General features: G+C 38.8%; 2 protein-coding genes and 1 long non-coding RNA gene across 3 annotated transcripts in view; 1 reads left to right on the plus strand and 2 right to left on the minus strand.

Annotated features, from left to right (window-relative positions):
* Positions 1–24,647, plus strand: part of LOC7473199 (WEB family protein At1g12150) — a 78,304-nt gene that overhangs the window by 15,942 nt on the left and 37,715 nt on the right. The window lies entirely within an intron of this gene.
* On the minus strand, positions 7,110–10,102 carry LOC7480951 (cytochrome P450 71B36). The gene is made up of 2 exons (XM_002312623.4): positions 8,738–10,102; positions 7,110–8,034 (listed from the first exon to the last, which is right to left on the minus strand). The coding sequence occupies exons 1-2, from the start codon at positions 9,641–9,643 to the stop codon at positions 7,417–7,419; spliced, it is 1,524 nt and encodes a 507-aa protein (XP_002312659.3). The 5' UTR covers positions 9,644–10,102; the 3' UTR covers positions 7,110–7,416.
* Positions 19,705–20,365, minus strand: LOC7480953 (uncharacterized). Its single transcript, XR_008059898.1, has 2 exons — positions 19,953–20,365; positions 19,705–19,832 (listed from the first exon to the last, which is right to left on the minus strand). It is a non-coding gene; the product is annotated as an uncharacterized LOC7480953 (long non-coding RNA).

A 24,647-nucleotide genomic window follows, 5' to 3' on the forward strand; every position in this document is an offset into this window, starting at 1 on the left:
GAAAGCAAACAGAAGTCAAAAGCAGACACCGAAGAAAATCCTACTGACCTCCCGCCGGTAGAATATCAGGATTATCTGAATATAAAAGGAGACATATTCAAGAATGACTTAAAAGAACATATAACCCATTTAATACATTTATCTAAGGGTATATTCCATAACCCTATATGTTTTTTTGACTAAACTAGTTATTTTCTCAAAAACCCAAAATCTAACGGTTTTTCCGAAATCTAATCCATAATAAAACAAATAATAAAAATGGTAATAATTCACTAAATAACCCTCAATTATTCATCAAACTAATCTGCAAAAGCTAATATTACAACTAGGGACCAATCTGAATTTTATCATATTTTTAAGGGTCAAATTGTAACTTTGTCAAATTGGAGGACCAAACTAAAAATATAATAAATTCATGACTATAGTGGAATTATGTCCATAATTCATCCTCATTTCTGTCCAGAATCTCTAATTATGCTCCAGGGACCATTCTGGAATTTTTCCAAATTTTTAGGGTCAAATTGGAGGACCAAATTGAAAGTGTTAAAATTTCATAACTATACAGGAATTCTGCCCATAATTCATCTTTTATTCTATCCAGTATCTTGGAATATGCTCCAGGGATCAATCTGTAATTTTCTAAAGTTTGGGGACTAAACTGTAATTTTCATAAATTGAGGGACCAAATTGAATTTTAGTCATCTTCAACCTCAAACCCAGAATTTTCATAGATTACCTACTGTTCTTTCCAGATTTATAACTCAAAATTTACCAGTTACACAAATCATAACTCAAAATCATCATCTTCACCTACAATATTCCATAATCAATTAAATAATCAATTACTCACAACAATCAACCCTATAACATTCAAATTAATTCATCAATAAACCCAAAACACAAATTTTCAAAACCCTAACATTCATCAAAACCAAAATTTAAAGTTCAAGAAAACATATTAATACATTTAACAACCTAAATCTTACCTTTAAACTTATTTTCTCCAACTCCTTTCTATTTCCCTTCTAATTTTCCTCTTTTCTCTTCTTCTTCTTCTTTCTCCTTTCTCTCCTACCGGTTTGCTCTCTTAATTTCAGATCTATCTCTTTTTTTTTTTCTATTTATACTTATTATGTTTATTCAATTACCACACTACCCCTTATTCATTTATACCCACTCTTTAAGTCTCCAAGGGTTTTGTTGCCTTTTCCTATCCCTTTAATTCAAAACGTTACAATCTCCCCACCTTATAAAAGTTTCGTCCTCGAAACTTAATGGAAAAGATTGAATACTTACCGAGATTATCAAAAAGATGAGGATACTCCTCACGCATCTTATCCTCGAGCTCCCATGTCGCTTCCTCATGTGAATGACCTTTTCATTTCACTTTCACTGAAGCTATATCCTTTAACCTAAGCTTCCTCACTTGTCGGTCGACTATAGCTTTTGGTTGCACCTCATAAACCATATCATCTCTCAATTCAATGGGATAAACCTCTAACACATGCGATGGATCTGACATATACTTCCTTAGCATGGAAATATGAAATATCGGATGAATACCAGACAAGTTGGGTGGTAATGCTAATCTATAAGCAACTGCCCCAACTCTCTCCAGAATCTCATACGGTCCAATGAATCGAGGACTTAACTTGCCTTTCTTCCCAAACTTGAATACTCCTTTGGTCGGTGATACTTTTAAGAACACACAATCACCCACTGAAAACTCTAAGTCACGCCTTCTTTTATCTGCGTAACTCTTTTTTCTACTCTGAGCTGTTTGAAGCTTCTTTCTAATTACCTCTATCTTCTCCAAGGTAATTTGAATCAACTCCAATCCTATTAGCCTCTTCTCACCAACCTCATAAGGTGCCATCTCTATGCTAGCCTGATAACTGTTGTTGTAAGCAAATTCCACTAACGGTAGAAACTTACTCCAACCAACTCCAAAATCCATAACACAAGCCCTTAACATATCCTCCAAGATCTGAATGGTCCTCTCAGATTGACCATCGGTCTGAGGGTGAAAAGCTGTACTCAACTGCACTTTAGTACCCATAGCTTCTTGAAATTTCACCCAAAACTGCGATGTAAACTGTGGACCTCTATCTGACACTATCGAGATTGACACTCTATGCAACCGTACAATCTCACTAATTAACAATTCCACCAACTTTGCATATTCATAAGTAATCTTAACTGGCAGAAAATGGGCTGATTTTGTCAACCTGTCAACAATCACCCATATCGAATCATGACCCTCCTGACTCCTAGGCAATCCTGTCACAAAGTCCATTGTGATCCTTTCCCACTTTCATTCTGGAATCAACAATGGTTGCAACAATCCAAGAGGTTTCTGGTGTTCACCCTTTACCCTCTGACAGGTTAAACACCTAGAAACAAAATCTGATACATCAGCCTTCATCCTATTCCACCAATAACACACCTTAAGATCTTTATACATCTTGGTGGAACCTGGATGCATTGTGTAAACTGTCTGATGTGCCTCTACCATCAATTCTCTCCTCAGATCATCTACATCAGGTACACAAAGCTTATTCCTATATCTCAGCACATCATCATCACCTATCACAAAACCTGCAGCCTTACCCTGCTCAACCTCATTTCTAATCCTAAGTAGTGAAACATCTTTCTTCTGAGCTGCTTTTATCTTATCAAACAAATCCGATTTAACCTGAAAGTGAGCAATCATTGCTCCAGCTTTACTAAGATCAAATCTGACTCCTTCATCCACTAACTCATGCAGCTCCCTAATCAGAGGTCTTCGTACCTCCTGAATATGAGCTAAGCTCCCTGATGATTTTCTACTCAAAGCATCGACAACTACATTTGCCCTACCCAGGTGGTACTGTATGGTACAATCATAATCCTTCAGCAGTTCCATCCATCTTCTCTGCCTCAGATTTAGATCCTTCTGCTGAAAGATGTATTTCAAACTCTTGTGATCTGTGAAGATCTCACAAGTTTCACCATACAAGTAGTACCTCCAAATCTTCAAGGCAAAAATTACAGCCGCCATCTTTAAATCATGTGTAGGATAGTTATGTTCATGCTCTTTTAGCTGCTGTGAAGTATATGCAATAACCTTGCCATGCTGTATTAGAACACATCCTAACCCCACTCTCGAAGCATCACAATACACTGTGTAACCATCAGAACCTGATGGTACTGCTAGAATAGGCGCTGTAGTCAATCTCTCTTTCAACTCTAAGAAACTTTTCTCACAAGCTTCAGACCACTGAAACTTAACATTTTTCTACGTTAACTTAGTCAATGGTGCAGAAATCCGAGAAAAGCTCTCCACAAACCTCTGATAGTAGCCGGCCAAACCTAAAAAACTTCTAATCTCTGTCCCCGAAGTAGGCCTTAGCCACTGCTTAACTGCTTCAATCTTTTGAGGATCAACCTCAATCCCATTCCTTGACACTACATGCCCAAGAAATGCTACACTCTTCAACCAAAACTCGCTCTTTGAGAACTTTCCATACAACTGATGATCTCTTAGATTAACATTCTCAAGTGTTGCTCATGCTCTTCTATAGACCTTGAATACACCAAAATAGCATCAATAAAAACTATCATAAATCGATCAATAAACTGGCCAAACACTCTATTCATCAAGTCCATAAAAGTTGTTGGTGCATTCATCAACCCAAAATACATCACTAAGAACTCATAACGACCATATCGAGTTCTAAAAGTTGTCTTTAAAATGTCTGCCTCCCTAATCCTCAACTGATGATACCCAAATCAAAGATCTATCTTAGAAAAGAATTGAGCTCCCTGCAACTGGTCAAACAAATCATCTATGCGAGGGAGTGAGTATCTATTTCGAATTGTCACCCGATTCAGTTGCCTATAATCTATACACAACCTCAATGACCCATCTTTCTTCTTTACAAACAACACTGGGGCTCCTCAAGGGGACACACTTGGTCGGATAAAATTTTTATCCAACAAATCCTGCAGTTGCTCCTTTAGCTCCCTCAATTCTGCTTGTGCCATTCTATATGGTGCCATTGATATTGGTTCGATACCCGGAACCAAATCAATACAAAACTCAATTTCCATATACAGAGGCAATCCAGGTAAGTCATCTGGAAAGACATCAATAAACTCCCTAACTATAGGGACTTTGTCTAATTGAGGAGCTTCTTTCTCTACATCCACTATATATGCTAGGTAGCACTGTACCCCTTTTCGGGCCATTTTCCTCGAGATATCCGACAATATAATTGATAGAGACCCAATCTTATCTCCTTGAAATACCAACCCAACTTCTTCATCTAGATCAAACATTATTTTCTTACCCTGAAGCCCTATGCTTTGCCAACCAATCCATTCCCAAAATCACATAAAATCAACCATATCTAAGACATTTAAGTCTCCCATAAAGATCTTATCTCCAATATCTATTTCACAATCCAGATACACATACTTCACTAATATTAATTCACTTAAGGGAGTGGAGACTGAAATGGGGGATTTTAACAAGGTTGGTTGTTTATCTAACCTCATGGAAAAATATGGAGACACAAATGAATGAGTTGCACCCGTATCAAATAAAACTTTTGCTTCAAAAAAGCAAACATGAAGAATACATGAAACAACTGTGTTGGATGTCTGGGCATCCTGCTGAGTCAAGGCAAAAACTATAGTATGCCCCTGACCCTGCTGTATCTAACCTCTATCACCTACACCCCGGCCTCTCTGACCACGGCCACCAAAACCTCTACCCCCATGAGCCACAGACTGGCTCGTTGATGGTGCATGAATAGGATGCTGGACTGAAGCAGATAACCCCGAAGTTGACAATTGTCTCCTCAGGTACTCTCTGATCTTATGACCTATCTGGCCACAACTAAAACAAGCCCCAGTCCTTCTGTAGCACTCTGCACTAGTATGACCTCCTTCATAGTGCTGACATGAAGAACTATCAGTAGGTGAAATAAATGAACTACGAGGTGCAGTCTGAACTAAACTCTGAGTACCAATATTGCTACTCTGACCGCCTAAGCCACTAACTGACAGTCTCTGTCTAAACCTCCTCTGAACCCATGAGCCTTGATGGCCACTTCGTCCCCTAGACGAACCTGCACTTAATCCCCGTTGCCTAAAAGACTGACCCTCTTCTCTAGGCCTCTTAGACTGGCCTGTAATCATGTTCTCTAATTCTCGCGCCTCTATCAATTTGGCGCTATCAACAGCTGAGGAGTAGAATGGAAACACCTGTGACACCATCAATGCTAGAACAATGGCATGATAATTATCACAGAAATATAGGAAAACATATCTTTCACAAGGAAGAAGACATGTTTGATGAGAATTTAAAATTTCAAAAAAACAACAAACAAGATGATACGGATCCTAATGCTCAATTTTTTATGAAATTAACTATACTATTGTTTCTTTAACCTAAAGCTCTGATACCAAGTCTGTCACGACCCGATTCCCGGATCCATGACCGGCACATAGGCAAGGTTCCCCTCCAAGGTTCCATACCTATGCGAACCCAAACTGACTAATTTAGGTGTATTAAGGACATATAAGAGACTAGTATAACAATTCTATTGGTCGTCCATGTTCCACACTGTGAAGAATTACATTGCCTATTGTGACTTATGCTAACACACTAAAAATGAGACTTTGTCGCCATCAGGACTTTTGCAGCCTCTTCTAATCCCATATCAATTTTGGGATGATATCACTCTGGATTTCATTGAAGGTTTTCCCCCTTCCAATGCCAAAACTTAAATTCTTGTTGTTGTTGACAAGTTGAGCAAATCGACGCATTTCTTCGCCCTTTCACACCTGTATACAACCAAATTGGTGGTTGAAACATTCATTGCTGGAATAGTTAAACTTCATGGCATGCCTCAGTCCATAATCAATGATCGAGACCCAGTGTTCATTAGTTATTTTTTGGAAAGAATTCTTCAAAATGTCAGGCACCCAATTGAAGATAAGCTCCGCTTACCATCCACAAACTGATGGAAAAACAAAAGTCGTTAACCATTGCATTGAACAATATCCTCGCTGCTTTGCTTACCAACAACCCCGTAAGTGGCATTCCTTCCTTCCATAGGCTAAGTTTTGGTATAATACTACCTATCATGCATCTACATGAATGACTCCCTTCCAAGCTCTATATGGAAGGCCTCCTCTAACAATCCCTCATTACCATGAAGGTTATTATCCCGTACATGAAGTCTACAAAAACTTGGCTTCTAGAGATGCTCTGTTATGGCAGCTTAAAAGCAATTTACATATAGCAAATAATTGAATGAAACAGCAAGCCGATTCTAAACTCGAGACATTGAATTTCAGATCGATGATTTGGTGTTTCTGAAGCTACATCCCTACCGACAGCAGACTGTGTTCAAAAGAGCTTATCAAAAGCTTGCAAGCAAATTTTATGGGCTATATCCAGTTGAGGAAAAAATTGGAAACATTGCCTATAAACTCAAGCTTCCCCTCGACTCTCGTATTCACCCAGACTTCCATATGTCCCTTCAAAAAAAAAAAGTTGGGGTGAAACTATTATTGCTAATAGTGACTTACCTCTGATGGCTGACGATGGTGACTTACTTATAGAGCCGGAGGTTATATTGGATACACGTTGGGTAAAACAAAGATCCATATTTATTGAAGAAAGCTTGGTCCAATGCAAACGACTTCCAGTTGATTATGCTACATGGGAGAACTCTCAAGAATTATGCGACAAGTTCATCAATATAAACCTTAAGGACAAGGTTTCTGTCACTGGAGGAAGTATTGATAAACCAAAAAGATCTTTAAGAGTGCTCGTGAAGAACCCGAAATATTTAGACTAAGAGCTGTCATTGTAAATGCATTTTTCATGTGCAGGAGCCATGCAGGGAGAAGGTTCGGTTGCCAAAGACTTGGTCTAAGTTGTTGGTCATGTCCATAAAGCTTTCTTGCTCAAGAATAGGTTAATCAATTATTATTTGATTTTTAATAATGGATGATTGACTTGTTGTTAATAACAGTTGTTAGTGTTCTAATTCAGAATCACAAAAGTCACAAATAATTGTTATTTTTATTATTGTATTTAAACTCTTTCAAAATCAGTAATGTCAAGCATATTCCAATTAAAACTCTTGCGGCTAATTCCCACCCTCAGCATAATACAATCTGCACTATAGTATTTCATAGACTGATTGTGACCTATCAAATTGATTACTTGAACCTTGATTTTGTTGGAGGATACTTGCTAATCATTTTTTAGACAATGAAGTGACAGAAGCCTGAATTAAGCACCGACACCTTTTAACAGTATTGAACAAAAGCTAAAAAGAAAGAAAAGCACAATCATACATTCTTAAGTGCATGAAACTATAGATATGCTTATGAGATCATGATATCTTCTGATAGTCACTGAAGGTAGTTGACTGGTACAAGAATGAGAGGTGTCTTCTTAGAGGTAGTAAGACTAACACCAGCTTTCTCTTCCATGTTGATATCTTCCTTCTTCATCCCATCGGGATAAACCCAATCAAAACAATACAAGAGATTTGCAAGTATAATCTCCATTGTTATAAATCCCATATGCATCCCAGGACAAATTCTTCGACCAGATCCAAATGGCAAGTACTCAAAACTTTGTCCTTTATAGTCAATGGAGCTATCAAGGAATCTTTCAGGGAAAAACTCTTCAGGATCCTTCCAGTACGTGGGGTCACGTCCAATTGCCCAGACATTAATTTGGACCAGCATCTTCGGATAGATATTATGACCACTGACTTTACAGTGAGACATGGTTTCTCTTGGGATAAGTAGTGGGGCAGGAGGGTGCAGTCTCAGAGTTTCTTTTATTACCATCCGGAGATACTCAAGTTGATCGATGTCGCTTTCAGTAACTCTTCCCTTATTTCCAACACATTTCCTAACTTCATCCTGCACTTTCTTCATCACTCTTGGATTCCTAACAAGTTCTGCCATTGCCCAATTCACTGTCAGTGAACTAGTGTCTACTCCTCCCAGAAATAAATTCTGACAGACGAACATCAGAATCCAATTAGACAATTAATTTGTTGAAATGAAACAATAGACAAAAGTAGGCAATTAATTTCATAATAACAGCAAGCAAATATTTCTTTATAGCTTTAGTTTATAACAGAAATTACAGCGCATGATGTTGCTGGACAGCAGTCAGCTTCATTTAGCATGTTGCTCTTGCTATTCCCGGACACTAGCACATAGATGAATCTCAAGAATCATGCAAATATATCAAGTTTGAGATTATACTCTGAGGGGGTTTTCTAAATGGTATAGCAACCATGCCAAGAAACACAACAAAATTTTCTGATATAATAGCACTTGAAAAAGCTTTGGCAATGCACAAACAAGGGCTTAGATGTAATGATAGACGCCACCTCCAACCCAAAAGCCTATACTAAAAACGTACGGGTACATCTTACATATTTACCACTGGGCACCCAAGAAAAACTATCTAACTTTGACGGCTTATCAGCTAGACCCTTTACATATATATGTGAAACTAGATTACTAGCTAGATTCCTGTTTCAGACAACCAAAGGCCTGTGGCTTGGTGCTCCCTAAAAGCCTGGTGGCAAATTCTGAAATATGCTAGCGGCAATGAAATGATAGGCACTACATATACACTTAATAACAAAAGGTAATCTATTGAAGCTCAGGATTTAATGTATGATAATGGCAATGTTGAACAGCATACCAGGAGGATTGCCTTGATATTATCCTTTGTGAACTGAGATGCACCAAGTTCAGTCTGCTCCTTCTCTATTCTCAGCAGAACATCTACCATGTCATCGTGCTCCTTTATCCTTCCAGGTTTAAGATGATTATCAATTAAATGCTGAAAGAAAGTATCTACTTCATGGAAAACTCTCTCAGTCCTTGCACGATGACCAGTAAGCCGATCCACAATCCACCCTAAATACGGGATGGATTCATCTGCTGAGATGCTTCCCACCACAGCCACGGTGTCATGAACCACTTCATGAAATTTATCTCGATCAAAGCTAGTCCCTCGATAATTGAATCCATAAGCCATCCTGAATGTTATATTCGCAACGAGAGCATATAATTTCTGAGTAAGATCAACAGGTGCTGCTAAAGCTGATGACTCAGAGATAAAATTGACCAGCAAGCTAACTTCTTCTTCCCTGATGAACCGGAAAGACTGCACCCTTTTCAAGCTGAATAGCTCCAAAGTAAGAATTTTTCTCATGTTTCTCCAGTGATCACTATAAGGTGAAAATGCTATGTCTAGATAATTGTAAGTGAGTCTCCCAGTCCCAGCTAAAAGAGGTCTACTGCAAAAGGCAACATCATGAACTTTTAAGACCTCTCTTGCTGCCTCAGCAGAGGAGATTACGACAGTTGGTATTCGACCAAGTCGAATTAGCATGACAGGGCCATATTTCTTGGAGAGTTGCCACAGAGATTGGTGAGGCAGTGATCCAAGTTGGTGCAAGTTGCCTAAAATTGGAAGCTTAGGAGGGCTTGGAGGAAGAAGCTGCTCGCTTTGTGTCTTAACTTCCATCTTTTTCATAAATAGAAGCAGTAGTGCCAGAAGTAAGATAAGAGGAAGCCATAAAGGTACAACATACGGAGCCATAAAAGTTTAGCATGTAGAATGTCTGAGCTACCTTGAGATTAAATATCCTCACCAATGATTAAAAATCAACAATGAGTACAAAACATATCAGTACTATTTGCCCCTGTTAGGCTAAATGATTGTTGCCAACTGTGGTCCAATTATTTAAAGTGATAAGGTTTACTCTTACTAGTCATCCAGGAGCTATCTTTTTCATAAAAAAGAACATTTAACTCCCAGTACAAATTCATAACTGCTCAATTGACTCCTAACGGGCTGTGTTTTGGTTGCTTTCTACATCTAATAACACTCACAGAACACGCTTGAATTTATCACACAAATGCTGTAATTTCCCCGTACAAAACTTGCACAAGAAAGGGGATGCAATGAAAGAGAGTTCACACACTCTGCTACTGTTTGTTTTCTGTCTTTTCAGCTTCTCCACCTGCTGCCCCTTCTCTTTCAATAAATTCAGCCAGGTGTGCCCTACCATTTTAGACAAAACAACACACTTAACACGTTGAAGAGAGAAGGCTCAAACATGGTTTAATAATGATTTGGATTGCTTATCCCATACGAGTGGTCCAAATCATTTCTTTTTGTAATTAAATTTCTTTATACATAAAGAATTACCTATTAAATTAGAGTATGAAGTTGATATTGTTTCTATATTTTACACACAACAAATGAATTTATTATTATCAAGGGACATTAAAAAAAAAAAAACTTGTGTTATGCTGTTCAAATCATTGTCAAGACAGGATCTTGCAAGGATAGACCCAAAAAAATTGATGTAGTTTTATTATACCCGAAATAAAAACGGGGAGAAGATTGAAAATAAAATAAAAATGAAGCTAGACTGAACCACGTTAAGTTGTAGTGCTTCTAGCTAACTATATATGGTGAATAGAAGAAATCATGGATCATGGATTTGCTGTTAACACAGGTGTGCGGTGCTGTGGGCAGCAGTCTGTTACGCGTGTAATGTTCAGTGATCCAAACAGTATGGGCTCTGCTTGGCAGGTTTGGGTATGGGGAAATCTTAGCAGCGAAGAATGGCAGGATTCAACGTGTGAACATGGCGAGGGTGTGGGTAGCTTGGGCTCTGATAGAATTATTGCATTTAATCAAAACGCCGTGTTTAAAGAAAAATACAAAACGGTGCAATTTAAATGGTTTAATGAAACGGTGTGTATCCAGTAATGGTTATTTAATTTGAATCTCATATCAATCCTCTTCTTCTCCCACTTCAGTTGGTAACAATCGCCCCTCCTTGAATCCAACCTTGTCCTCAAGGTTGAAACTGGGAAACCTCATGCTTAATTCATCAGTGAATTCCCACGTGGCATCAGCGGGAGGTAGCCCCTCCCAATGGACTAGAACTTGGGTGGTAGCTTTGTGATTTTGTCTTGCTAAACGTCTGTCTAATATGGCTCTTGGATGCAGGTAAGGTGTTGGTTGTGGTGCTGGTAGGGTCTGCTGCACTATTTGGTTGCCCACATGCTTCTTGAGCTGAGATACGTGGAAAACTGGATGAATCATTGAAGATGGTGGCAGATTGAGCATATATGCCACGGTTCCCACCTTTGCTAATACCTGGTAAGGACCGTAGTATTTCGCAGCTAATTTGTGTGAAACTCTAACAGCTGTAGATTGTTGTCTGTATGGTTGAAGCTTGAGATAAACATAATCTTTCACCTCAAAACTTCTGTCACTTCGCCTTTTGTTTGCAATTGTAGTCATTCGATGCTGAGCTGTCTGTAGATGTGACCTGACCCTCTTAATCAAGTTTTCTTTAGTAGTTAGATATGCATCCACTGACTCCACTGTAGAATCCCTAGGAAAGTAAGGAATGTGTATGGGAGGAAGAACCCCGTACAACACTTCATAGGGTGTCATCTTGGTAGCGGAGTGATAATTGGTGTTGTACCACCACTCTGCGAGGGGAAGCCATTTTGCCCATTAGTGAGGATGATCTCCGGTCATGCATCTTAGGTGGTGTTCGATGCATTTGTTGACAATTTTGGTCTGACCATCAGTCTGCGGGTGGTATGCTGTAGAGTAGTGAAGGTCCACGCCTTGGATGTTGAACATCTCCTTCCAAAACCTGCTGAGAAATACTGGATCCCTATCACTAGTGATAGATGCTGGTAACCCATGTAGTTTATATATATTGTCCATAAACATCTTGGCAACCTTCGGAGCAGAGTAGGGGTGACTTAGTGCTAGGCAGTGGGCATACTTACGGAACCGATCCACCACCACCAAAATAACATCCTTTCCCTTAGACTTGGGTAGGTCTTCGACGAAATCCATACTGATATTGATGAATGGTGCATACGGAATAGGCAGTGGTTGTAGAAGACCTGGGCTAGCCATATTTTTGTGTTTGTTTCGTTGACACACACTGCATTCTCTGACATGTTGCCTTATGTGTTTTTGTTGTCCTCTCTAATAGAATAAGCTTCCCACTGTCTTAGTAGTAATCATCATGCCAGAATGCCCCCCCATAGTTGAGTTATGGAACATGGAAATAAGTTTACCCCGTAGTTCCTGATTATTGCCTACCACTACCTTCTCTTTCCTGTTAAGATAGCCATTAACCCACGTATAGTGTGGATGAGAGGCTGGAGATTGCTGTAATTCATGAATGAGAGTTTGAATGATGGGATCATTGTCATAAGACTGCACAATCTCCTGCATAATAGTTGTAGAAATGGTTGAAGTTGTTAATGCATAGAGTTCTTTACTTGGAATCCTGGAGAGTGCATCTGCAGGAACATTCTCCTTCCCTTGCTTGTATTCTATGTCATAGTCATAACCCAAGAGTTTGACTAACCATACATGCTGGGCAGGAGTCGTCAGTTTCTGGTGTATGAGGTATTTTAGGCTTATATGATCCGTCCGGATGTGAAAGTGTCTTCCCCACAAATAGTGTTTCCATTTAGTGATTGCTTGTAGGATTGCCATCATTTCTCTCTCGTAGACAAACATGATTTGTTGTTTTGGACCCAAGGATTTGCTTATGAAAGCAATTGGATGGCCCTCCTGCATTAGGACTGCCCTGACCCTTGTTAGAGATGCATTTGTTTCTACTACAAACTGCTTGTTGAAGTCAGGTAGAGCCAACACGGGAGCGTTTGTCATTAGTTTCTTCAAGAGTGTGAATGCCTGTGTAGCTTCCTCATTCCACCCTAAGGCTTCCTTTCTCAATAAATTAGTTAAGGGTTTAGAAATGCTGTCATATCCCTTAACAAACCTTCGGTAGTATCCTGTCAACCCCAAGAACCCCCTTAGCTGTTTTAGATTTTTAGGAATTGGCCAATCTAGAATTGCCTGGATCTTGAGAGGGTCGGTTGCTACCCCTTGTGCTGAAATGATGTGACCCAAGTATTCTACCTGCCTCTTGCTGAAAAAACATTTGTTAGCCTTGGTAACTAGCTGATGTCCCTTTACTAGTTCCAGAACTATCCTTAGATGTTTGTAATGATCAGTTAAGGAGTTGCTGTAAACTAATATGTCATCGAAGAACACCAGAATGAACTTCCTTAAATGATCTCTGAAGACTTCATTCATGAGGCTCTGAAAGGTGGCGGGGGCATTGGTTAAGCCGAAAGGCATAACCAGAAATTTGTAATGGCCACTGTGAGTCTTGAAGGCTGTCTTGAATTCATCCCCTGTTGACATTCGGATTTGGTGGTACCCTGATCAAAGATCGATCTTTGAAAATGTTGTCGTACCCACCAATTCCTCTAGTAGTTCTTCAATCATGGGAATGGGGTATTTGTGTTTGATAGTGAGTTTGTTTAAGGCTCTATAGTCGACACGAAACCTCCAAGTGGAGTCTTTTTTCTTCACCAGAATCACTGGCGATGCAAATGGGCTGTTGCTGGTTCTGATAATTCTAGCTTCCAGCATTTCTTTCACCATCCTTTCAAGAATATCCTTCTAGAGTCCAGAGTATCAATGTCGCAGGTGCGCGACGTCGCGGCGAATATTCCACTTTTTAAATCTAGGAAATGTGTATGGTATCTATCCGGCAAATGTGGGGAGACAAGAAAATATATTGTCTTTTATTGGTAGAAAATGGAATGAGAGTCGCCACCTAGTATTTTGGTCACTAGGAACCCTAACTGGTCTCAGAGATCGGGTACGGGGACTGGTTGCGTAAAGGGAAGGTATTAGCACCCCAAATACGCCATACCTAAGGTAAGCTGCATCGTTTTATTGTCTGATAAAATTTAAGGTGTTTTCGTGTTTTCCTAGTTGTTGGTCTGTCTATGGTTCAAGAAAAATCCTCCTCAGTAAGAAGGTCTTTATCTTCTCGGGTAAAGTCCTAACCGTTCTAATGTCTATACCAAAACTTTATTATTAATATTTAGGAATACGTTTTACGTATAAATTCGTAATCCCAAATACTAAAAGAAAACAAAAGATTTTTTAGAATTTTTGAAATATTGGCCTAGTTCTCATGGCTTAAATAAACTGGTTATTAAAGCCAAAATGCATGCTAATACATATATTGTTTTTTGAAAATTTCCTTTGTTGTGTAAAAATATGATGTTATAATATTTATATATATATATTGGAGAGACTAGGCCGTATTTTAAAACAAAAAAACAATTTTTTTTGGAAAATATTATTTTTTATGCTTTGACGAAAATTGAGTATTTTAATACTGAGCTTGTATCCTTACGGTATAAAAATACAACCCAATATTAATCCACTTTGATAAAAAATTGCAGAAAAATCAACCACATTTTTAAGGACTTTTTAGAATTTTTTTGAAAGCAAAAACATTTTTTATTCTGAAAATCTTTGATATTTCGACAAAAACCGGGTATTTTTAACACTGGTTTTGTATCTTTACGGTATAAAAATACAAACCAACATTAAACCACTTTGATAAAAATATGCAAAAAAATCAACCATATTTTTTAGATTTTTCCAAATATATATATATATATATATATATATATATATATATATTAATTATCATATTTATATATATATATACATATATACACACATATATTATAACATATTATAATATATAATATATAATATAAAACAAATCGGGCTGGGCCGGCCCAAATAAATGGGCCGGACTCAGCCCAACAAAGAAAGGTTGGGCCGATCTCGGCCCAGACTGGGTTGGGCCGATCTCGGCCCAACAGGCCATCATGCTTCTTCTGTGACGGGATACTGTACACAACAGTGACTGAGATACTGTACACAAATAGTGACGGGGTACTGTGCACAAATAGTAACCGGGTTACTGTACATAAGCACAGTAACCCGTTAATTAATTAGGTGGCTACTGTGCACCTGCGACGATGAGCTTGGGTAGAGGAGCTGACAGTGGTGCTGGTGGTGGTTTTGCTGGTGGTTGCTGACCGAAGGTTGGCTCTTCCTCTTCTCTACTGCTTCTGTGTTATTTCTCCTCTCCTCTCTCTCTCCTGCGTTCTCTCTCCAATTCTTCCTCCGGTTTTTTCTTCGGGTTCTCTCCTCCTTTCCCCCTTTTTTTTTCCTTTCTCTTTGTTTTCGGTTTTCTTTTCTTTGTTTTCGGTTTATTCCTTCCTCTTTTCCCTCTCTCTTGTTTGTTCTCTCTCCCTTCTTTTCCCCCCTCGGTCTCCCTCTATTTATAGGAAAAAATGGAGCAGGTGCGCCTTCAATCACGCAACGGCTGGTCGGCCAGTGACCCGTTCGGTGGTCTAAAGGTGTGGGGCTTCGGTGGGGACGAGGAGAGAGAGGCGGGACGGTTTTTGAAAATGGTTTTTGTCTTCTGTTGTTGTTCAACGGGGGAAGGAGGAAGATGAACAGTGTCGTTCAAAACGACACCGTTCTGGCCGTTTCATTTAAATGAGCCAAACTTCAAATCAGTCCTCTATCATTTCTTGTTCATTTCAATTGTATCCCTGCCAAATTCGATCTCCGCCCCCATAGTTGGCCGCAGTTTTTCACTTTAGTCCTTGGCCTCTGATTTATGCAATTAAGCCCTCAATTGATCAATAAACTTCCAATTTCTTCAATAAGGCCCCTGAACCAAAGTAAAACAGCCCCCTCTATTTACCCGGTTTTTCCAAATTGGTCCCTGGTTTTGGTTTTTTCAATTAAACCCCTAATTGGTCATTAAACTTCAATATTTATTCAATTAAACCCCTGATTTGACCCAATAAATTCCTAAAAAATATATTTTGGCCCCAGAACTTAAATTTCTTTCAATTAAAGCCTAAATTGACTTAAAAATCAATTTTCTTGCAATCAAATCCCCTATAAAATCAATTAAAAATCCAATTAAGTCTATAAACATCCAGACTTGGGCTTTTCTCCTCAAAATTCAAATTTCCTTCTCAACATGGCTCTGATCCTTCAAGAATATACTGTCAAAAATCCAATCTTTGTATTTTTAACCTCCTTGACCGATTTTTCTGACCATTTGCTGAGCGCTTCTGCCTCCTGTTATTTTTCTAACCTCCTTTGGCTATTTATTTTATTTCATTTATTTGGGGACCCAAAAATGGGTTACAACAATCAATAGGGCCTTAGATTGACTGCTTCACTATCTGTTTTCAATGGAATTCTGTGGTCGTGAGCTCTAGGTGGTGGCAACCCCTTCGGTTCATGAAATAATTCCTAGTAGGATTGAAGGAGACTTAGCAGATCCGTATCCTTGATGTCAGGGAACATAGTGGTAATTGTTCTTGCGCCTGTTATCTCTTCATCTCCATCTTCAACTGTCATGAGACTACATAAGAAGTAGTCGGCCACTTGCCCCTGATTGCCCACTAAGGAACTCAACTGTTTTAGCTCAATGGTTTGGAACTTGGGTGAATTTTCCCCTTTAAGTAAGACTCTCTCCCCCTGCCAATCAAAAGACATCCATAGGTGTTTGTAGTTGCATAAGATGTCTCCTAACATGGATAGCCATTGTATCCCCAATACCATTTCGCAGTTGCTGAGGTCAATGATATAAACATCTGTTTGGAAACTTATCCCCTGCATCTTCCACCTGAGTCCCCTGCACATGGACTTGCATACCATCTTCTCCTCATTGGCTGCTTGCACTATCATGGGTTTTATGGTTGTTAGCTGGAACTGTAGTTTAAGGGCTAAGGTGGTGTTTAGGAAATTATGGGTGCTGCCTGAATCTATCAGGATACAAACTGTAGTCTTATCTATTTTGCCATTGACCTTCATAGTATTTAGTCCCACGATTCCTTTGTGTAGGATTTGGTGGGTTTCGTGTAGGTTTTTGTGTAGCTACTGCCAAGGTTATTAGTCCATGGAGTATGAGTGGTTTTTTGTGGAGCTGCATGAGGTTTTGTAGTGTTGGTTGTGGAATGTGGTGGACCAGTAGTCGTGGCTAGCACAGGATGGTGTTGGAAAACACTGGGTGGTCTCCTGACATAGGCTGGGGATCTCCTGTATGTTTGGGTATTGGATTGTAATCGAGACAGGTTATATGCATGTCTAAAGGTTTTTGGTTCGAACATCTTGACTGTGTTTTTAATCTCTGTTTACAGTCCCCCTAAGAAGATAACCAAGGCTTGTTTCTCACTTACTTCAGCCTTGTTCCACAAAATATCAAAGTCCTGGATGTATTCCTCCAACTCTCCCCGTTGCTTCAACTCCATCAATTCCTCTAGAGGGTCTTGTTGGCCTCCAAACCGATAGCAAATGGCTTCTACATAATCCTCCCAAGAGGACTTTTGGTTTCCCAAATTTTTAAGGAAGTTTTGATGCCAATAAAGAGCAACTCCATCAAGATAATAAGATGCAATTTGTAATTTCTCTGAAGCCGCAACCTCTTCTATCTCGAAATACTGTGTGCATTTAAAAAGCCACTTGTGCACATATTCCCCATTGAAGGTGGGAAAAAATGTTTGGGTCTGTGTACCTTATAGGTCGACATTCGGTCCTCACGATGCTCTTGGTTCCTGAATTCCACTCCCTCTGGACTTGGTACTGGCCTCTCAGTGTTGTAACTAGAGCTTCCTGGAGCTTGAGAGAGTTTCAACAGTGTGAACTCTATTTGATGTGCCATGCTTCCCATCATGTGCCTTATATCATTAATTTGGGCCCCTTGGTTCTCAATGGTTTGATCGAGCTTTAAACTCTGTCCCTTCAAGATGTCCACCAGCTGTTCATACTTCTGGCCACTGTCCTGCTTGACTGCTGCAATGGAGTCTTCCATGCGTTTGATCTCGGTGGTTCTAGTGTCCAGTGGCATGGTTGTAAGCCGTGGATTGTCAGCTCCAATACCACTTGTTACGTGTGTAATGTTCAGTGATCCAAACAGTATGGGCTCTGCTTGGCAGGTTTGGGTATGGGGAAATCTTAGCAGCGAAGAATGGCAGGATTCAACGTGTGAACATGGCGAGGGTGTGGGTAGCTTGGTTACAGTGGAAAGTTTGTTAACATTCCTAAATTATAGGAGAGTCATTCATTTCTCATTTATCTTTCACGTGAAAACTTATTCAGTCTGTTACAGGTATATATAGCTGAAGACTACCCTCAACTACCCCTGATAGAATTATTGCATTTAATCAAAACGCTGTGTTTAAAGAAAAATACAAAACGGTGTAGTTTAAATGGCTTAATGAAACGGTGCGTATCCAGTAACGGTTATTTAATTTGAATCTCATATCAATCCTCTTCTTCTCCCACTTCAGTTGGTAACACAGTCACAAGATTGGAACTTGCTTGGTCATTGTTTTGGAATTTGATTCTGATTCTGCACTGATAGTAAACCTGATTACTAAGAAGCAAATTTAACACCAATTTAGCTTTGATTGCCAGAGCTAAAAAACTCCTGGGGCGTGGGAAGACAAAGTACATCACAAATATAGAGAGGCAACTTTGATTTAACCAAAAATCTCTGATTAAAGATAACTGGATTATCAATGATCGGCTTATGGGTTTATATTTGATTTTATGTTATGATTTTATTGTATCTACTTTACCTCGTTTAATTTAGTTTTTGGATGAAAAACCTGATTTCAAAAAAAGAAAAAAGAAAAAAGAATCATCCCTACCGACAGTCCATCAATAATAATAATAATATATGAAATATCAATCAGTGGAACCTTTAAAAAAATCCATGTTTTTTTGAGTAATACAAATGATTAGGTAGAGGACATGTGATGCATGTGCCGGAGCGTCCAGCAAAGAAAAGTCTTACACTATTATTTAGAGATTTTCAGCTTTGAAATTATCATGAATTAATCATGAAAGTTATGATATGAAATCAGCAAGTTTCTTTCTTTCTCTTGCATGCATTTCCTCTGTTGCCAATGAAAAATAAATATTTTAATTAATTGATCGATCGATCAAAAGTTGATCATCCACAGATGTTAGGATTAGGGTGACCGTTTTTGTTTTTTTATCGAAGGCTGATTTGCCTTGCTGTGTACCTCCTCTGTGTTGTACTTTTCATTTCTACCCTGGTGTTACTGTCACATAAATTGTTGAAAGAAGGCCTTCGGCCATTGCAGATATCTTGTAATTTTCAGTGATTTGTTATGAATCAGTAAGGACAACATTACGCTCTCCATCTTGCACTCTCTATCTACTTGAAGGTAATGCACTTTGTAACTTCCAGTGATGCATAGACATGAACGTGAAACGGGGCAAGAACTAAAATGGAACAGGACTATAAGCGATTGCAAATCCTGAAATCCATGAAAATTAGAACCTGGAAAAAGAAGTAGAAAACTAGACCAGGGAACAATCACTTCAATGCTGATGCTCTTAACAATGTGCAAAATCGAACAATGTTTGCCGGTTCGAAAATGTATACAGGATTGGTTCTGCTATCATCGTTTTGTTCTGCATTTGGTAGCTCGAAGGACACCACTAGGAGGACTTGTCACCAAGATAATGCAATGACCATACAGCCTATACGAATACAACAGCAAACTCCCCAGTTTCGATCGCACCCTGAAGACTCCTTTCACATCATATAGGACTCTGTTTATGCTAATCTGCTCCGAAGCTGCTCGCTTTCCATTACGGGAAGCCGAACCTGAGTAGAAACCATATGAACATTTCCAAACCTTGACTCAACCTTGACTAGCAATAAGAGTGCTTCCGTAGTATAGATCAATGATCAGGTAACTGAAGTCTACACTCACTTTCCTGTTTGGATTGGTTTGGTTTGCTAGCACAGAGAGATCGGCGTCAAGTTGAGAGCCTGCATCGATGGACGCTGAGGTGGCACTAGAAACATCAAACCGTGGACTACGTGAACGATATACTAGGTAGACTACAAGGACAGTGGGGCCTCCTATGAATATTACGATGTAAAAAATTGTGCAGAAAACTGCACCTAACCATGTTATGGGTTTGGTTCGAACAGGTCTTGGCATCCCAGAAAACTGTGCTTGTGGGACTCTTTGGACTGTGGGGCTGCCGGGGATGACGTTCTTGATGCCGTGGATATATCACCCTAAGACCACGGTCTCGATCTTGATGCATTGGTGGTACATGGGGTTCCCCGTCATGCTTTGGACTATCTGCCTTGGATGACCTTGGGGCTGTGGTGGCAGCACCCATGGACTCTGGAATTTTCCATCATGCTGTGGAAACGGAGATTCGGGATGGTGGTCCGTTTGTTGTTGTGGTGTGATTCACGTACAGTGGAATTGACCTTCATGCTTTGGTTGCACCACCGATGCACCCTTCGTCTTGGAACCTTGGCCTGTAGTTCGTGTTTGACTCGCCAGTGGGCCATGTGGTAGCTGATTTTGTTGATCTTGGCGAAGCGACACCCCAGGGCTAGGTGGTTGTAGAAAGAATTTTGAACAACTCAAATTAAAAGCAGACATGTATAAATATATGATTTTATTAAATATATGAATGGGTATAATTTTTATTTAATATATTCTTTCAAAAAAACATGATAATTTTCTAATTCTTTCCTTGAATTTGATGTATGGTGACTTGATTTATTTGAGAAATCAAGCCACGATTTGTGCTTTGCTAGAACGCGAATTTAGACGTATATTGCAAAGCAAGATTTGGTGATTTGATGCTTTGAAGAGTACATTTGATTCGTCTTCAAAGTGTTGCTGAAGAACTCTTATGGGGTGTTTAGGCTTGATCCAACAGAGCTTAGCGAGATTTAGTGATTTGATGCTTTGAAAGTACCTTTGATTTATCTTCAAAGTGTTGTTGAAGAACTATTATGGGGCGTTTAGGCTTGATCCAACAGAGCTTCGTTTCTTTGTAGACTTCAAGCGTAGATGAAGGAGGCTTGAGAACTCTTTGAGAGAGCTTACTTGCTTAGAGAGAGAGAGAGAGAGAAAGAGAGAGCTTCCTTACTTGAAGAGCTTGTCTTGAAGAAAATTTAATTATATCCCCTGGAATTCCCTTCTCTTTAGGTTGAGGCCCTCTATTTATAGAGATCTGTAGGGACTCTCAGGTTCTTTTCCAATGTCACATGATATAATTTTATTGGTTGATATTTATTGACGGGATCTTGCATTTATGACAAGATATCTGATGCGATCTTGTATTTATGACAAGATATCTTGAATATCTCATCCCAAGTGTCAACTTTTCATTGGCCAAGAAATATATGAAGGCTCATTTATTTTCCATGTCATTTATTTCAATTTTATTTTATCCTTTCTTTTAAAGAATAAAATAACACATGACGAAATTTGATTGGTAAAAAATTTATGTTTCTATAGATGCCCCCTCGAGACAAGTTCACTTACTTTCGAAACAAGTGGGCATGTCTCAAAAAATATAGTTGAGAGGGTTTTATATTTTTTACTAAAATTTAATTTTATCATATTAGATTTTCACAATACATAGATAAATTTTATTGTGAAAATAAAATATAATAGTCAAAATTAAAAAAATTATGGATGATGATTGAAATTTATCATATCAAATGATAGAATATCCAGGTTCAAAACCTCATTCGAAACGGTTGCATATTCAGAGACCAAGCAAAATTTATCTTTATACCCGAATAGCAACAAACACTTTGACCGGACTGCATGAATTTTTTTTTCACTGGAAGTGGTCACTGTAACATCTTGTTTTAAAGATCTCGTTGTTCTGAATCCAATGACGCAAATCGTTTGTGATTCCGAGTAGCAGTTAATGAATTATCACATATTAAAGATTTTGATTCATATTCTCTTTCTTCTCTTGATATGCGTGCACTCATTGTTTGATGATTTATTTGCTTCATTCCCGTTTAAATGTTCTTTCCTTTTATAATTCCTTGTATTCTGAACTGATTGAGAGCAAGGACTAATTAGATGCTTTTCAAGTTAGGAAAGATAGTTTGCCTTTTCAACAGTATAGGAAAACTTTGTCTTAGGTAGCATGTCGCGTCCTTTGTTTCCTGAATGAACAGCCGAGAGAGAGTAAATGAAGAGTGCAGAACCGAACAGGAATTATCGCTTTTTTCGCTATGACTTGAATAGGAAAAATTTGCAGAACTGAACAGGAATTATTGCTTTTGTTTCAGAAGTGGAAAAGCAACTTGCATAGCCAACCTTTCTATCACAGAATACGAGTTTTTTTTTTCTTCTTTTGTAATCAGGCAACTGTCTATAGTGTGGCTATAAAAGGCCACTACATTGTCTTTTTTTTTTTTTTTCACCAACTTAGCAGTCCTTCTGTTCCTTCATTAACTGTGTGGCATCTACCTAGCAGCTCAACATCACCGACGGTCCTAGCAGGTATGCATAGCTCTTCAGTATTTGTTTAACAACTGCAAGTCTCTTTTTTTTGTTTTTATATGTATGCAGGACACAATTCTGAGTTTGTGCAGGTGCAATAAGCTTTAAACTTCTAACCAAAGCTCATGATGATAGTAATTTAAACTTCTCTCTTTTATAAATGCACTTGCATCGTCTTCCTATTTTTGACCGCATGGAGAAAAGTGAAATTATGCATGGCCTAGAATACAGCAAAAAGGGGAGCGACTGCTCAGCGAAATATTTCCAGCAATTTGCATAGTCTTAAGAGGTGACATGGAAAACTTGACAATCCGCAGTCCTCTATTCGTTGAATTACATAGTGACGCAGTGAAACTGCATGCATTTGGCCATGTGTTATTTTATCTGCCATGGTCAAATTACATGGAGATGCAGGGATGGTGACTACTCAGCGACTAGAAGGCAACCATTTTCTTTGTGTTGACAGTAAAGGTGAGCTCTGGATGCCGCAGCAACAACAACAATTTTTTTGAACTTCACCTTAGCAGGCTCTGGAAAAGTTGTTTCATGACTGTTGTTTTCTAGATGAAAGAACTCCTTTCAAAGCCTTGGAGCACTGCAGAGTTTCTTGATAGCACATCCAAAGAGAGAGCTTGTATTGGAAGAGAAAATATGGACGCCAAAAATATATTTGGAGGAGTTGTAGCAGCTTTCTTGTTGGGGTTTGTTGCATCCTGATTTTACTTCTATTTCAAAAATATATTTGGAGGAGTCCGTAGTAGTTTTCTTGTTGAGGAAAAGCATATTGTTGACATGTGTGTGTTAACCAAAAGCAACCTTTTCTGCTTCTGCAACTGCATGATCGATGACGCAAACTTGTTATTGAAATAGACTTGACTAAGCCTGATTGAGTTGTTGGTGAGCCCGCCTGTTTCCATTAATTAACAACTATTCTTATTGCAGGGTTGCAGGCTTCTTTGGGTGATCTAAATTCTCTTGCCGTAATACTTCACAAGCCTTGGTGCTTGACGAGTTTGTTTCTTAAGGGTCACTGTTGCTGTTTTTTAACACGTCATCAATTTTGGCAAGTCCTTTTCTTTTTTAACATTGGAGCATCACTTTTCTTTGGCTCTTGATCAAGGTAAGTTCTTATTCTCTTTCTTTCTTTTTTATCATTACTTTTTTTTTTCTTAGGACATATAAATATCATGGGATTTATAATCTTGTTCCCCATCTCTTCTTTCAAATATGCATCTAATTCACATATTTTTATGTCTCCCTTTTCTTTTTAGATGGTGCTTTTCAGGAATTCTTCTTTTTCCACTAAAAGATTCTTAGTAATTGATGAGAAGTATCGTCGGACAAGCCTTCGCGTATATGAACCTGCCATTGGTCCATTTGCTAAGAAGTGGTCTTCCGAAAGCATCAAGCATTTGACTTCCTGGTCATTGGAGACTTCTTATGAACTTTATGGTCATGGTGGTTTGCCTCAATCAGTTTTACAACTTTAATCCTCCTTTCCACATTCAACAACTTTTCTAGCTGATCTGCCGTCATTAGACTATCGTAAACGTGATGGAAATGCTACTTGCAAGGATTATTTCCCAATCTCTGATGCACTTGAGTATACTCTCAAGTATTGGGAATGGACAGAAGATATTTTGAAACATTACGAGCCAATCCTCGCGAGGGCACATATTCGAGACACTATTTTTGCATCCCTTTTTACATATGACTGGCAGATGAATGTTATCATTTCTTTCTATAACCATTGGAATCCTGCTACTAACACGTTATCTACCCCGAATGGAGAGGAGTTCGTATCCCTTTAGGAGTTAAAATCATGTAGCGGCCTTCCTATTTTTGGTACTTTTTATGATGAAGTCATCCCTTCTGCTGATGAACTTAATGAAGCTGATAAGAAAGGACGTTCTTTTCTTCCGAAGAGCTGCAAGTACTTGTTCATCGCCTTTCATAAATAATGTCAAACCATTGATGGTGACCATGTAATGACCCTTCAAGATTGGGTAGATTTCTGGTTTCAAGATGACTTGAGATACAAGGTCCCTTTTTCTGTGGGTAAGTACAGCGAATCCAATAAGACTACTTATCCATCTGGCTCAATTGACAAGTCTTGTGTTCGTTCTAGCAAATTCATTCATCCTTTTAAAGAGCTTAATTTCCCTTCTCATATTCAAGATGAAGTTTATTTAGTGGCTTTTCTTTCATGCTGGCTATGCAAATGTGTATTTCCTAGCAAGGACGTTGGTTTCATTCGTCTTAGTACTTTCAAAGTAGCATCCATGATGGCGGTTGGAAGGCAATTCTCTCTTGCGATACCA

Source organism: Populus trichocarpa, chromosome 8 (genome assembly GCF_000002775.5).
Source record: "Populus trichocarpa isolate Nisqually-1 chromosome 8, P.trichocarpa_v4.1, whole genome shotgun sequence".
In the NCBI taxonomy this organism is placed as follows: Eukaryota; Viridiplantae; Streptophyta; class Magnoliopsida; order Malpighiales; family Salicaceae; genus Populus; species Populus trichocarpa.

Coding starts and splice junctions, on each gene's coding strand:
- LOC7480951 (XM_002312623.4), bottom strand. CDS start 9,643: ATGGCTCCGTATGTTGTACCTTTATGGCTTCCTCTTATCTTACTTCTG. Junction 8,035..8,737: donor ATATCAAGGCAATCCTCCTG/GTATGCTGTTCA, acceptor TTCGTCTGTCAG/AATTTATTTCTGGGAGGAGT.